Source organism: Trichosurus vulpecula, chromosome 6 (genome assembly GCF_011100635.1).
Source record: "Trichosurus vulpecula isolate mTriVul1 chromosome 6, mTriVul1.pri, whole genome shotgun sequence".
Taxonomy (NCBI): Eukaryota; Metazoa; Chordata; class Mammalia; order Diprotodontia; family Phalangeridae; genus Trichosurus; species Trichosurus vulpecula.
Genome location: NC_050578.1, coordinates 109,067,907 through 109,083,787, shown reverse-complemented (window position 1 = coordinate 109,083,787; position 15,881 = coordinate 109,067,907). Strand labels below are relative to the sequence as shown.

Below are 15,881 nucleotides of genomic sequence, written 5' to 3'. Positions count from 1 at the left end.
AAGCTTCTCCCACCACAGGCTCATGTGACTCAGGCTTCCATGTGACCCAGGCTCAAAGTAGGTCACATAGGCCTATTAATGGGCGAGAAAGATCTTCCCATTGCATTACCATTACAGGAGGGCAGAGAGCATTTGGGTGAAGATCAGTGGAGTAGAAAAATATTGTAGGCATACACTACAGACTACTTGGACATAAGAAGAATACAGTTGAGGACACTGGAAAATATCACATGCCTGGCATGGAAGCACCATATTGTAATAATGGGAAACTTTACCTATCTTGATATCTTCTGGCACTCTCCCTCTATCAAAAGAAGCACCTGGTAAATTTGTTTTTAGATAAATTTGCCTTCATGATAATTGCATCCTTTTCTAATCATATGGACTGTTACTGTGCCATAAGAAGTGACAATGAGAAATTCAGAAAACAGAATGAAATATAGAACTGGGGAAACACCACACATGATGACTGTAACACAAATGCAAAAAACACTAACTGAAACTTGGATTAATTGCATTGACCACTTTTGGTCCCAGCATATTGAGGAAGAAAAATACACCCTTGTCTCTGTAAGGGGTAGGAGACTCTGAATATGGAAGATTACATATATTTTTAGACGTTACTTTAGTTGAGTTTTGTTTATATTTTTTGTTGTTGCAAGGTAGCTTTCATTGTGGAGACCGCTGGGAAATGTTGCTGACATTTAATGAAAGTTATTAACTAGAGAGGGAAGTAAAAGAAGCAACACATGGAACTTCTATTCTGGACTTAATTCTAAACAATAAGAAAAAACTGGTTGCTGAAATAGAAATGACAGGAATTTGGTAAACAAGTGACCACTCCATAATAGAGTTCATGATTGAGTAAGAGTGAAAACCTGGACATAGTCTCATGTGCAACCTAGATTTTGAGAAAGCAAATCTCAAAGGGTTGAGGGAAAGGATATGTAAGATCCAATAGCTCAATATTTGGTTTGGGCCATTGGATATAACATTGGATTTGTAAGAAAGAAATTTGATATGAAGGAAAGGTCTTAATTAGATTTTGATGATGCAAACATGGCTCACTCCAAAGAGGAGGAAAAAGGGGAAAGCTGGTTAAAGTGTGGATGAATAGGTAATTCAGCAAAAACTCAGGTAAAAATTATTTATAGATGTATTTTTGTTTTATATCACCTTCATATCCACATGTATCTCTCCCTATATCCTTAGCTAGTGAGCAACAAAGAATAAAAAAGCAAGAGGGAAAAGTGGTTTAGCAAAATTTGCGAATATATCCAGTCTGAAAGTATTTTTAAGGTACCATACTTGTAGTCAGGGCAGAGAAGAAGAGCTGAGGAAGCTGGTACTGGTGCTCCAGAAGGAGGCCCAGGACTTGACTATATTGCATGTCTTTTTATGTAGTAAATTGCATTTACCATCCATTGTAAAATCAGTGTATTTCAAAGATAACGATACACAAAATTCTATCAGTTGTTGGTCAGTATGGACTCTAACCAAAAAACTACTAAGTACATATTAAGGACAAAATATAATTATAGTAATGTAATAACTATTTCTTTTTATATCTCCATATACATCCATCTATCCATACATATCATATTTAGTGCATGCACAATTCTGAACAGTGGCTTGTGAACTTGTGCCGTGAACCGAGCATTTCCAGGTATTTCTGAATTTATTGAAACATTTGCTTCTGGGCTTTGACAGTAGGACAGAGCAATCTCATTATGTACAATGACAGTTTTCCTGAATCATTTGTTTTTAAAATATAGCTTTTTATGAACAAAGTTGCAAGTTGAGAACTTGGCATAATTTTATTTTGTTTTAATAAAACAACAAAATATCAATATCAAAATATCTAAAATAATATCTGAGAGGACAATATTTTACCCTAATAAAGTATCTTTAATAAAAAATTTTGTTTTCTTAAAAGGTTAAATCACCAATGTTTGTCAACATATTCAGTTTCTTTTGAAAATATTTCCCATTGGATTTTCTCTTCATTTTCAAATAAGATTATGTCAAATTATAAAAATTACGTATTTAAAATTCTAGTGAAACAAAAGGCAGTTGCATTTTTGAGTAATTTTAAATATACAAATATTTAATATACATTGTGTTGTACAAATTTAATTAGATTTAATATGTATAAATATACATCATATTTAATTACACAGTAGTTGCAATTTGAGAGGATACATTTCCTTTTTCATTTAATAGCTGTGACTTTGGGCAAGTCACTTAACTTCTCAGGGCCTCAGTTTCATCATTTTACAAATGGGTACATTGGTCAAGATCAGACCTGCAATAGATAGGGACCAAAATTAAAATAGGCTAAACTTCTTTGGGCTGCAGATAGGTTTTTTAGTGACTCACTTTCCAAGTAAGATATAATTGTTGATTAAACTATTTTGCAAAAACACTTTTTTTTATTGAGACATAATCTAGCAACTGCAATCAGCAAAGTCACCTTGAGTAAAAGACTTCCCAGCAGCAGCAATTTTTTTAGAAATCTGAAAACTAACCTTAGTAGCCGTTTCATTTTCTGAATTTACTTTCTTGAAAAACTGTTGTTCCCTACTGAGATTTTTCAACAATTCGGAAACTTTAATTTGTTTTTCATTGGTGTCCAATTTGCTGAAGTCAGAATGTTTTGATTCAAAATGGTAACGAAGATTGATTCTTGGCAAACAAGGCACAAGTATCTATTTGTCCATTCCAGATTAAACCCTCTGTTCTGATTTGATCTTCCATTTCATTTTATCACCCATTTTACAAAGTCACCCCAAAACTTTTAATGTTAGTTAAAAAACCAAAAAATCTCCACAGCGACCGCCCAGATATAAATACTGAACTGAGTGTCTGACCTTGGAGAAAGTGCCAGACATTCCTGTAAATTGGAGGGTGGCTGTGCAGTGAGGAAGGGGAAGAAGCCCTCACATTGTTGCCACTCATTGCATAGCGGGGGTCATCGTTGGCATGTGGTTGCACTCACTTTTTCCTTGTTCAATGCCAGTAACGACGGAAAACACAGTGAAAAGATGACTCTTGCTCCTCTCAGACTAGAGACAGACTGATGGTAGTTGGTTGCCTCAGGTCACGTGACAAACAGGAGATGGCAACCCACCTGCCAAGTTACACAATGGGCATAATAGTGACTAGTGGAAGATGGGTTAAGTGGGGCATGGGGCATGGACAAAGCACTGGTTACACCTACTTTCTTTTGAATCCTCTACATTTTTCACAGCCTACCCAAAATCCTTTGGCTGGCTGCAAGCTGCCCGCAGGTCATATGTTGTGCGGGCCTGGTCTAGATGGTCTTTAAAAGTTCCTTGGAATTCTAAATCTGTTATTCAGTTTTCCTCTGAACTAATCAACAGTCATTCATTAAGTGCCTTCTATGTGCTATTTACTAGGTACTGGAAGTACAAAGACAAACGTAAAAGTGCATTTACTGCAGTGTGAGTTATAATGATGTAATATATTGTGATTTGGGGTTTAAGTTTTTCTTGCGTTTAAAATGTTTTATATCTATATGTTCTTTAAGAATAAATGTTTTATTATCCTGTATTTCATTTGTATACCCGGCAGGGAATGTTTTTTTCTTTATTTGGTTCATCAGTACAAATCCTATGTAAAGATTTTTAACCTGTCTGCAGTACTCCCTCCCCTCTCTTTATTTCTCTCTTTCTACCTTTTGTTACCTCTTTTTCACCATTGATAGGGGCTTTGAAAGTTTGTTTTTCCCCTAGAGCCAAACCTGCTCTCTACATCTCTTCTCATGTTTTCTTCTACCTGTGCAAAGAAGGGAAAGAGGAGCATTGTCTCCATTTTAATTTGATGCCAAGCTTGGACATTATGATTGTAGCCTTCTGTTCTTTATTTTAAAGATATTTATGGGCTATAAAAGAAAGGAGGAATATAAAAGGATAACATGATCCAATAAAAATAGTAACAGATAAATGAAAACTCAGAATAAGCAGAAGCTGATTTATTATTAGTTTGTTATTATATTATTATTATAATGCTAAGGATATGAAAATGGACTTTTAAAATTTATTTTTAGTTTTCAACATTCACTTCCATAAGTTTTAAATTTTCTCCGCCTCTCTCCCCCCTCCCCAAGACGGCGTGCAATCTGATATAGGCTCTACATATACATTCTTATTAAACACATTTTCACATTACTCATGTTGCATAGAAGAATTTGAATGAATGGGAGGAACCATGAGAAAGAAAAAACAAAACTAAACTAAACAAAAAGAGAGAGCAAATAGTCTGCTTCAATCTACATTCAGACTCCATATTTCTTTCTGTGGATGCGGATGTAATTTTTCATCATGAGTTTTTTGGAGTTGTTTTAGGTCCTTGCACTGCTGAGAACAGCTAAGTCTATCAAAATCAGTCATCACACAATGTGGCTTCTTACTGTGTACAATGTTCTCCTAGTTCTGCTTACTTCACAGCATCAGTTCATATAAATTTTTCCAGGTTTTTCTGAAGTCTGGCTGCTCATCATTTCTTATAGCACAATAGTATTCCATTAAATCCTGTACCACAACTTGTTCAGCTATTCCCCAATTGATGGGCATCCCCTCCATTTCCAGTTGTTGGCCACCACAAAAAGATCTGCTATAAATATTTTTGTACATTGGGTCCTTTTCCCATTTTTATGATCTCTTTGGGATACAGGACATAGAGGTGGTATTGCTGGGTCAAAGGGAATGCACAGTTTTATAGCCCTTTGGGCACAGTTCTAAATTGCTCTCCAGAATGGTTGGATTAGTTCACCACTCCACCAACAATGAATTAGTGTTCCAGTTTTCCCACATCTTCTCCAATATTTATCATTTTCCTGTTTTGTCATGTTAGCCAAACTGATATGTGTGATGTGATACCTCAGTTGTTTGATTTGCATTTCTCTTATCAATAGCGATTTAGAGCAGAAAATGGAATTTTTAAGGGCTCTTTTGGGGGAATGAGAAGGATCAGAGAAGAGATAAGACTGCTTCTTGGGGGCAGATAGACTAGTAATGATGGTAAAGCTGAGCTACTTAACCTTATTTTGTGCCTATTTTCTTTTCTAAGTGAAGATTGTTGGGATGAGAATAGATCAAAAATGGTTAGCAGGCAGTAGAAACCCAAGATAATGGGTGAGATGGTCAGTAACATATAACTGCCTTAAAATAACCAGCATAGTACAATGGAAAAAGCACTGGAGTTTGAGTCAGAGAACCAGGGCACGGATCCTAGCATTTCTACTTGCTAACTTTGTGCCTTTGTGCAAGTCACTTAACCTCCCGGGGCCTCAGTTTCCTCATTTGTAATAGAGAGGGAAAGGGATTTAACTTGATAGGCTTTAAAGAACCTTCTGGTTCTTTGATCTATGGAATCTATGATGCCAGCATTCTGTCAACAAATCAAGCATTTATAACTTCTTCCTATGTGCCTAGGCACTGTGCTATTAGCTAGAAACGACAAAAATGGAATAGCCCCTTCCTTCAAAGTGCATATAGTCTATTGGGGAAACTGTGTGGGTACAAGTGTGTATGTGTGTACATGAATTCTTAAGTCATGTGATTGAGATATTCTCCATCATATAGTAATGAATGAAAGGATGTGATTGTTGAGCCATTTTTAGTGATTTTTTAAAAGCAAGTGGAAGAGAGGCTGTAGGATTCGTAAAGGGCAAGTATCAGTACTGTTTTGAAAAAGGGAAGGTGAAATTCTTTAAATTATGGTGCAATACGCTTGACTAACAAAAATCTTGATAAGTTATTTTTTAAATTAATTTTTTTCCACGAGTGAAAGTCTACTTCTTCCATTTCCCTTCCCCCCAGTAGGGAACCGAAAAAAGGAAAATGAGGCCTTCCTAACAAATACGTATAGTCAAGCAAAACAATTCCTGCATTGGATATATAAAAAAAGTCTCATTCTTCATTGAGACATTTCCGCACAATTATATTTAGATTTCATCAGCAGTTGGCAAAACTTCTCATCCATCCTATGCTTTTGAGTATGATGAAGACATATGTTAGATAACTGTACAGTTAGATACATTTAGAACTGGTTGCCAGGATCTATACAGTAGTTATTATTGGGATAATGTTAACTTGAAGGGAGAAAATACCCCAGAGATCTACTTTTGACTCCATCATGTTTAACATTTTAATCATGGATGTGAATGAAGGCTTAGGAGGCATGCTGGTCAAATTGGCAAATGATATAAGGTCAGAGGAATAGATAATATATCGGATGACAATCTGTAGCCAAACAGGGCTTGGCAAACTAGAATATGGGATCAATTGAATAGGCTGAAATTTCACAAGGATTGATGTAAAATGCTGCATTAGAATTTAAAAAATTGACTTCATAAATACCGGATGGAGGAGGTGTGGATAAACTATGGATGCCTGGAGATTTTATTAGAGTTCATCTGCAGCAAATAGTGACATAGAAGTTTGTTCTCCTAGGCCCTATTAAAAGGAGAGAGTGCTGTAAGGAAGAAAATAGCTTCATGTTTTGCTCTGATCAGATCATAAATCACATATGGAGTATTATTTTCAGTTCTGGGCATTCCATTTTAGGAAAGACAAGGGAAGATTAGAACTTATTCAGAAGAGACTGACCAGGATAGTGAGGTTCAGAGACCATGCTTCACTGGAGATCGGTTGAAGGAATTGTAGACGTTGAGTGGAGAAGAGATAACTTAGGATGGACATGATGACATTCAAAAGGACTGTCACGTAGAAAGAGGGATTAGAATTATTTGGTCTCAGAGGACAAAACTGGGAACAATGGTTAGAAATTACAGAGGAAAAAAAATCCACCTTGGTATAAGGAAAAACTTTATAACAATTAGGGACATCAAAAACTGCGTTGGGCTGCCTCACTGGGGTAGTGACTTCCTCCTCACAGAATGCGTACAAGCCAAGGTAGGGCAATTGCTTATTGGGAATGTTATAGAAGGTATTTTTGTATATGAGTCAGACTAAATAGCTTCAAAATTCCCTTCTAGCTCTTAGATCCTGTGATCCTGCCCATATCTAACATATAGATTGACTTGTTAATCTCATGCGATGGCATTTAATAAAATCAAGTATAACTTTATATAAAAATATTTTAATCTAATTTGCTTTCAAGAAACCTGTTTTGTCTTGCTTCTCAAGTACAGAAGTCAGATTTAAGTGGGTGATCTGTTTGAAATGACTGCACGCTTGCTTTTTTCATGTCATGATTTACTGTGATACATAAAGTAAAAAAAATTTCCCCTCTTTTTCTCTCTCTTCCCTAGGAAGGTCACAAATCAAGTTGAACCAAAACTTCAGTGTAGTCTTCAATTCAAAACAAAATGAAAACATCCATGTTGCTACTGTTTCCTCACCATCATTTTCTTAGGAGCCTTTCAAAAACATCTTTCCAAAACTACCAGTTCACCTTTCACTCAGACGCTTGTTTTGGATCTGGATTCCAATGCATTCGACAACTTAATTCCCTTGGATGGTTTCGTACAAAGTGGCTGCTACCATCATGTGGTTTCAAGAGAAAATTAAGCATACAGACAACCGTAAAGGAACACACAGAGGGACTTTCTGACAAAGAACGAAGATTTGTGGATAAACTTTACACCGGTTTGATCCAAGGGCAAAGGGCCTCCCTAGCAGAATCTATTACTCTTGTAGAATCAACTCATAGCAGGAGAAGAGAGTTAGCCCAGGTGCTTCTTCAGATGGTATTAAACTACCACAGAGAACAAGAGCAATTAAATAAAGGAAAGCCACTGGCATTTAGAGTGGGTCAGTCATTTTTGTCCAGTAATTAAATAATTTGTGTTTTTTTACTATTAAAATGATCCCTAGACATTTTGTTTTAATATTAAAAAAAAAAGTCTTTCAACTCAGGATTTTTTAGATGAATTTTAGATGGCTTTTCTTTGCCAATCAGCTTTAGGTCATTGGATCGTAGGTATTATTAAATTGAAAGATTTTACGCTGGTCTTGTGAGTCATGGCTTTGTTAAGAGAATAATAAAAAATTTTTCCTTGCCCCAAGTGAGAGGCTTAGCATGTAGACTGTTACTATTTTTGAAAATAGGAATCCACACTGGAAATAATATTGATTAACATTATTTTCTGAGAGTCCTTTATTTTCTTGATTATGAGCCATAAGTGAATTGTCCAGTTTTTGTGTTTGTCTTAGGGAATTACTCTTAAAACTAACATTTTCAGAGTTTCCTTTTTCTTCAGCAGGCAAAGCATATTCTTTTTGGACCCCTTCTATAACATGTAAGGACGTCTAGGGGTAACTTTAAACCTAGTCATGTTGATATTAAATATATTTTAAAGGGTGTACTACCTTTTTTGTTATCAGCATGTAACACCTTAAAAGCCTATTTGACTTCTGGAAACAATGATTTATTTCTGGAACTGCAAAATCACTGCATAAGTATTTGTGTCTGACCACATAAAGGGAATTGAACAAGTCAGATTTGTGACCATGTAGAGTGATTAAATAATTAAAGTTGTGAATAAAGTAACAAGGAATCCTACCCTAAGTGGCCCAAAGTTACTTTAGATTTCTGTCACTCCGTTGAATTTCACTGAAGACTTAATTTAATACATAATCTTTAGCTCTTAGTTTGGGAAGGAATCATTGGTATAGATACTTTAGAAATAATTTCTAAAAAGTAACTTAGCTACCAGTTTTTTAAATAGCCCATGATTTTTCACTTATTTGCATCCCCACCCCGAACTGGTATGCTATCTACTCTGTATATATTTATTTTGAGAGAGCACAATGATCTATAATAATTACCTTTACGTAATTAGCAACAAACATGGCAGAGTAAACTGCTTATTTACAAAAACAAATTCTAGATGGATGAAAGACTGTAGTTGTTAGACCGAGTGGATTTCTTAAAAAAAAAAAAAAAGTCCTAGAAATATCTGGAAGCAGAGTCAGAACTGCTTGGCAGCTTAGTTTAAATTTGCAACTTTTTTTCTGATAACCTCCACTTATTTTGGTTACATTAAATCTAATAGAACAGTATCTATTGTAGATGCCATAGATTATCATCATCATTATCATCAATGTACATTGAACCACTCACCATACAATGTGCAAGGAACAGTGCAAGGCATGGGGAAGATTGTAAAGTGATAGCCTTTGTCCTCCAGGAACAGTGGTAACAGAACCAAACTACTTACTTAAGACCTTTCACAAATCACTTAACCTTTCTTGGCTTCTGTTTCTTCATGTATAAAAAAACAGAGGATTAGACTGATGATCTTTAAGGTTCATTCCAGCTATAAATTAATGATCATGGGTATTCTTAAGGTAAAGAAGTATTCACTTTTTGTTGTATCCCCAGCACCTAGCACAGTGCATATTGCACAGTAGTCACTTAAATGCTTTTTTGATCTTAAGAAAGGTTAATAATTAAAATGACTACCATGAAAATTTTGTTCAGGATAATTTTCTGGCCTTAGTGGAAGTTAGTTATGTTAGAATTTAGTTTAGCTGATACTCTTGGAGAAATGTCTTGTAATTGTATTTGAGCCTGCTTTAATTGATTCCTAGATATTTTATAGTTTGTAGTTTTGAATTAGGCTTGCCTTTCTAGTATTTTCTTCTGGATTTTGTTATAATTATGTGGAAACACTAGTAAATTTTTCTTGGAGGGGGAACTATGGTATTCTGCTACTTTTGAATTTATTAATTGTCTCCTTTAGTTTCTTTGCTGTCTCTGAGATTTTCTAAGAGAATCATTTTGTCATCAGCAAATAGGGATGGTTCTGTCTCTTTGTTGCCTGTCTTTATGTATTTAATTTCTCTCTTATTGCTATCACTAACATTTCTAGAACTATAGCAAATAATCCTGGGGAAAGGAATCATCCTTGCTTTATGTCTGTATTTACTGGGAAAGCTTCTAGTATTTTCCCATTGCAAATAATGCTAGCTTTTTATTTTAGATATGTACTTTTTGTCACATTAAAATGATTTTGATAGACTTTGTAGTGTTTTCAGGATAAATTAATGCAGTGCATTTTTTTGGCAGGGGGAAAGGATAGGCAATTGGGGTTAAGTGACTTGCCCAAGGTCACACAGCTAGTACATGTGTCAAGTGTCTGAGGCCGGATTTGAATTCAGGTCCTCCTGACTCCAGGGCCAGTGCTCCACTCACTGCGCCACCGCCACTGAGCTGCCCCTATGTAGTGCATTTTCACAGGCTTTTTCTGCACTTATTATAATCATGTAGTTTGGGGCATTTTTGTTTCTAATGTTAATTATGTTAACTCTTTTCCTGATATTAAACCACTCTTGTACCTTTGGAATAAATTCAGTTTTGACCATAGTGAATAATTTTTTGGATACTTTGCTATATCTTTTTTGCTAGGATTTTATTTAAAATTTTGAACTGAGACTCGTACATTTTGAAAAAGGGGGTTATTTTCTTATATAAATACACATATCACTTCTTTTCAAGTGAGTATATACATCTTTAATTTTCTGGAATGTTTAAGACAGAAGGCAAGCTTAGGATGATTGCTTACCATGCTTCACAGGAAATGATGGTGATATTAATTTATTTATTTGGAGGGAGAATTGGGTATAAATTTTGGGAACTCACCATTAACCACTTAGAAATCAAGTGGGATTGAGAGAAAACAATCTAAATTGTAAAAATATTTACATATCTTTTATCATATAATAGCATTAGATTATTATTTTTAGTTATTGAATTTTATTTGAAGATATATAAAAAAGTATTCTTCCACTATAAATTGTTATGTGAGAATTAACCAAAGAAATATTTTCTTCTAATGAAGTTTAGAAGTGATAAAATAGACAAATAGAGGTCCTAATAATCATGAAAAATGGAGGCAATATTAATGTTGGACTTATTAGAATGCTGTTATTCATTGCACTGAATTGGAGGGTTTTGTTGTACCCTAGGATTGTCTGGTCCCCCAGGTGCTGGGAAATCAACATTTATAGAATGTTTGGGGAAGATGCTTACAGAAAATGGACACAAAGTATCTGTGTTGGCAGTTGACCCTTCCTCCTCTACAAGTGGTGGTAAGTATCATATTAACCTTTAAATTATAATGAAGTGTGACCAAATAAAAAAATGAAAAAAAAAAACCTGTCGAAACTGAATATGAGGTTCTCAGTTTTTTACCTAAAGTTTTGTAATCTTTAACAGTACTTTCTGAGTTCCTTTCGGAAGTTAGATTTTTGCCCCTGTGAATGACCAGAAGTGGGTAGTAGTCCTTTGGTTTCATAAGTCTTGGAAAGTTCTCTGTGACAGCCACAAACAGGTAGCTCTCTCAGTGCCTCTACTACCTTTGAGCCTTCTGGAAGAACTAGTGTAATGACAGCATTTGTGGTTCCATAAAATCCTTGCTAGAGGATGAGTATTTGCTGCCTCTTCAGAGTAGCATCTGGTTCTTTCCTCTTTGGAAAGAGGTTTATGTCTTAGCTCCAGCTATTTAGTTCTACTTCTTCCGTTTTTCCTGTGTGTGTGTGACATTTTTCTGCTATTTAAACTCCTGCTTCACAGGTCAGGGTTCCCTCTTCCTCTTTAGATCTTTTTTCTTTGATATTTAAATGTCTTTTCATTTTTTTTTGCTTTGCTTTTTAAATAAATTTCGTTGGTGGTTTTTGTTTTATATCACAGTAATTTCTGGATGTATCCTCATCTTTTCTCTTTCTCTCCAACCCTGGGAATTGAATCTTCTCTTGTAACAAAGAAAACTGATTTAACAAAAAACATTGGAAGTGGTGGTCATAGCTGACAGTATATACAACATTTTGCCCGAGTTGCTGAGAGGAAGAGGTTTATTTCATTATTTGTTCTTCTCTGGAATCATTATTGACTTTTTAGTTACTCAGAGCTCAACTTGCTTTTAGTAATATTTTCATTTACATTGTTCTGGTTATTATGCATATTTTTCTGGTTCTGCTTATTTCTCTTTCCATCAATTTATATAAATTTCACATTTCTCTGAATTCCTCATTTGTCATTTCTTTTTCTGTACAACAATAATCCATTATATTCATACACCACAGTTTATTCAGCCATTTCCCCATTGATGGGCATCCTCTTTGTTTCTAGTTCTTTTCTACCACAAAAGAGGGCTGATTTAAGCTTTTTGGTATATATTGGACCTTTGTTTCTGTCTTTGAGCTCCTTTAGATATGTATTCATGCCATTGTGGTATGGATATGCACATTTGGTCAAAGGGTATGAAGAGTTCAGTCATTTTTCTTGTGCAATTCTAAATCATTTTCCAGAATGGTTAGACTTATTCAGAGCTCTCTTAATAGTACGTTAGTGGGCCTATCTCACCATCATCCATTTAACTTTCACCATTACCATTTCTGTCCTCTTCGCTAATTTGCAGGATGTGAGGTGAAACCTCAGAGTTGTTTGTGTTTGCATTTCTATTATTATTTATGATTTAGAACATATTTTCGTATAGTTGTTTATAGTTTGCATTTAGGGCAGTTTGGTGCAGTGGCTAGAGCACTGGACCTGCAGTCAGGAAGATCTGGGTTCAAATGTGGCCTCAGATACTTACTAGCTGTATGATCCTGAGCAAGTCACTCAACACTGTTTGCCTCAGTTTTCTCATCTGTAAAATGAGCTGGAGAAGGAAATGGCAAACCACTCTAGTATCTTTGCCAAGAAAACCCAAAAAAAGAGTCATGAAAAGTCAGATAGACTGACTGTTCATTTGAACAAGAAATTTACATTTATTCTTTTGAAAACTTTTTATATCTTTTGACTTCTGTTTTTATTTTTAAAAAATTCATTTTCCCTGATAACTTATGATTGGAGAAGTTATTCCTTGAGTCACTTGACCCTCTCTCCTAAGAGGGGACCTTGCTTGCACTTTGAGCATAGATGGCTATGATTTGATTGTAATGGAAATGTAAATATCACATCCTTAATGTAGGTTCCTGCAAAATTCTCCCTGTCCTCCATACTTAATGGAAGTGAGACCCCCTATCCTTGTCTTTTTTACTAGTAGCTCCTACTGATATTTTTGCCAGTTTAGTCAATATAAAGTGATAGTTTAAGATTTTCTTGATTTACATTTTTTTCTGATTATTGGAGAGTTTTAGCATCTTTTTATATGGCTGTTGTCTTTTTACCTTAAACATTTCCTGTTCTTGTATTGTTCTTATAGGTATGTATCTATTCCTTTTGATATTTGTTCTTCTTACCTTTATTTCATTGTTTTAATGAAAATATATCTGTATCTGTTTTTGACATGTAGAATCCTTTTATCTTTATATGATCAAATCCATCAATTTTGCCATCATTTATATAACTTGTGAGACCAATATATTATCTTTTTTATTCTGATTTTTTTCTAATTAAAACAATTTAGTTCACTGATCCAGTTAGAACTTACTTGGAGATGGATATGGATCTCAGTCTATTTCCTAATAGTTTTTTAATTGAATTTCTTTTCCCAGTCATTTTTACTAATGGATTTTTCAAGCACCAATCTTTTTAGGTTCCCTTTCAGGGGTTCTCCATTCTTCACAATGATCTGTTTCTTGCTCCTGTTTTTCAGTACTGGACAATTTTTATAATTATTGCTTTATAAAATGTATTGAAATCTGGTAGAATGAAGTCTACTTTAGCTGGTTGTTGGTTTTTTCTGATAGTTCTTTAGAGTCTTGCTTGTCTAGTAAGGCTTTTTAAAAACACAGTTGACGCTTCCCAATGATGTCCCTCACTAGAATTCTCTCTTGTAACAAAGAAGTATTGTCAAGCAAAAAAAGCCAAAGCAGATATTTTTTTTTTTTGCAATATATGCTTCGTTACAACATATGCCTATAGCCTTTTCTGAGAGGATGGAAGCATGTTTTACCCCTGGTCCTCTGAAGTTAAGATTGGTAACTACAGTAATCAGAGTTTTCCTTTATGTCATTATTCCCCTGGTTCTGTTTCCTTCACTTAGCCTTCATTTCACTCAGACCTTCCAAAGTTTTGCCAAATTCGTATTTGTATTTTCTTAGCTTATACAACTTATATGCCACAGTTCATTTGTACGTTCTTCAGTCAATGAGCATCAGTTTCGCTTCTGACTTTTTTTGCTATCACAAAATGTGCTTCTGTGAATATTTTTCAAGTACTTCCTTTACTCCTGTGTCTTTGACTTTCTCAGGTTATGTGCCCAGTGGCATTTGTGCAGCTTAATGATTTTTAGCATAGCTTCAGCTTCTTGTTGTTTTAATTTTCTTTTGGATTATGAACTTAATAAACATACACGAATGCTTCAGAATACAAAGAAGCACAAAAAAAGAGGATTATATGAAACCATGAACTTCTTTTAGGTGCAATTTTTTTAAAACCTTTTTCGAAGTTCATGCTAAATTTAATACAGAATTGCCCAGTTTTCAAATTTTTGAAATTGAAAATTTTGAAATTGCCCTTTTGATATTTTCATGTATTTTTTATTGTTTTACTGGTATTCTTTTTTGCATCTATATCACACTTGTGAAGTGAACCCTCTCCCCTCAAAAGAAACCCTCTTATGACCAGTAAGTATAGTTGAATAAAACAAATCAATATATTGACCATGTCTGAAAATGAATCTTATTCTCTCATCCTAGATTCTGGACTTCTTAATGATTCAGGGACAAAGCATCACTCACCTTGAGGCCAGATAGTTGAGGACTATGTTGAGACCAAGATCTTGAGGGCTATTGTACCTGGAAACATAACCTTTTAATCACTTTCCTGGACTCATTACTTGGTGGTTAACATAATCCTATCCCTTCTCATGCTTCCTAGTCTGGTGGTTCTGATCCCCCCAAATAAACCTCCCTTCCCAACCTTTGTAATCTACTCTTTCATTTCCATACCCTTTGAACCTGTACAGTCCTTCTACTGTGCCTTGTAGAATAATAAACTTCCTTTCACTTAAGGACTTCATCTTTTGTTCTGTCTTTTGGCACTCACGGAGACTTGGCTTTTCCCGCTTGGCACTGCTTTCCTGACAATGCTTTCTGGAACTGGTTTCACCTTCTATCATACTCTGACTGGCTGGTCTAGTTGGAATACTTCTTTCTCCCTGTTGCTATGTCCAGATTGTCTTCCTGCCACCATTACTCAGCAGCCTCTTCTCCTTTGAGGTTGGTAGCCATTATCTACTTACCTGACCCACTTACCCCCTGGAACTTGCACCTTCCTTGTTTGTGATTTCATTACCCAGCTCACAGTCTTTGTCTGTACTCAAACTCCTGCCCTCATTCTAGAAGTCTTCAACATATATGTAGATATTTCCTTAAATATCCTAATTTCTCAATTCCTCAATCTACTCAACTTCACATATACCCAACTTTCTCTGTTCCACCTCAACTGTACAAAACAATGTTCATACCCTTCACCTTGCTTTTATTCACAAATGTTCCTTTTTAATGTTGAAAAGCTCTTAAATTTCATTAACTGATCATAATTTTTTTTTATCACTCCCCATCTCCTTACACATTATGTTCCCAAACCTAGTTCCATCTTCACTGTGCTCTCCAATTCCTCTACACCATAGTACTTTCCCAGGCCATCACCCATGATCTGGTTGTAACTCTTTGTCTTTCCCAATCTCAATTTCTTGGTGAACTACTTCAACTCTACATTTTAATTCCCACAATCCTCCCTGTCTCTTGTTTGGTCATAAATTCTTCCCTTATCCATAGACCTGGAAGGTAAATTTTTCCATGTCCCCCTAATTTACTTATAATATCACCTTTTATGTCTAAATAATGTACCTGTTTTGACCTTATCTTGGTGTACGCTGTGCGACATTGGTCTGTGCTTAGTTTCTGCCAAACTGCTTTCCAATTTTCCCAGAAATTTTT

At 35.2% G+C, this 15,881-nt stretch overlaps 1 protein-coding gene across 5 annotated transcripts in view; it reads left to right on the top strand.

Annotated features, from left to right (window-relative positions):
* The window catches only part of MMAA (metabolism of cobalamin associated A), a 37,233-nt gene that overhangs the window by 8,437 nt on the left and 12,915 nt on the right, over nucleotides 1-15,881 (top strand). Inside the window, exons 2-3 of one of the 5 annotated variants that reach the window (XM_036762260.1) lie at nucleotides 7,298-7,799; nucleotides 10,977-11,081. In XM_036762260.1, coding sequence (XP_036618155.1) covers nucleotides 7,355-7,799; nucleotides 10,977-11,081 — 550 coding nt within the window. In that variant the 5' untranslated portion in view covers nucleotides 7,298-7,354. Of the gene's footprint in view, nucleotides 1-7,297; nucleotides 7,800-8,943; nucleotides 9,339-10,958; nucleotides 11,082-15,881 lie in introns of those variants that run through there. The other 4 variants (XM_036762257.1, XM_036762258.1, XM_036762261.1 and 1 more) reach the window with 4 other exon arrangements.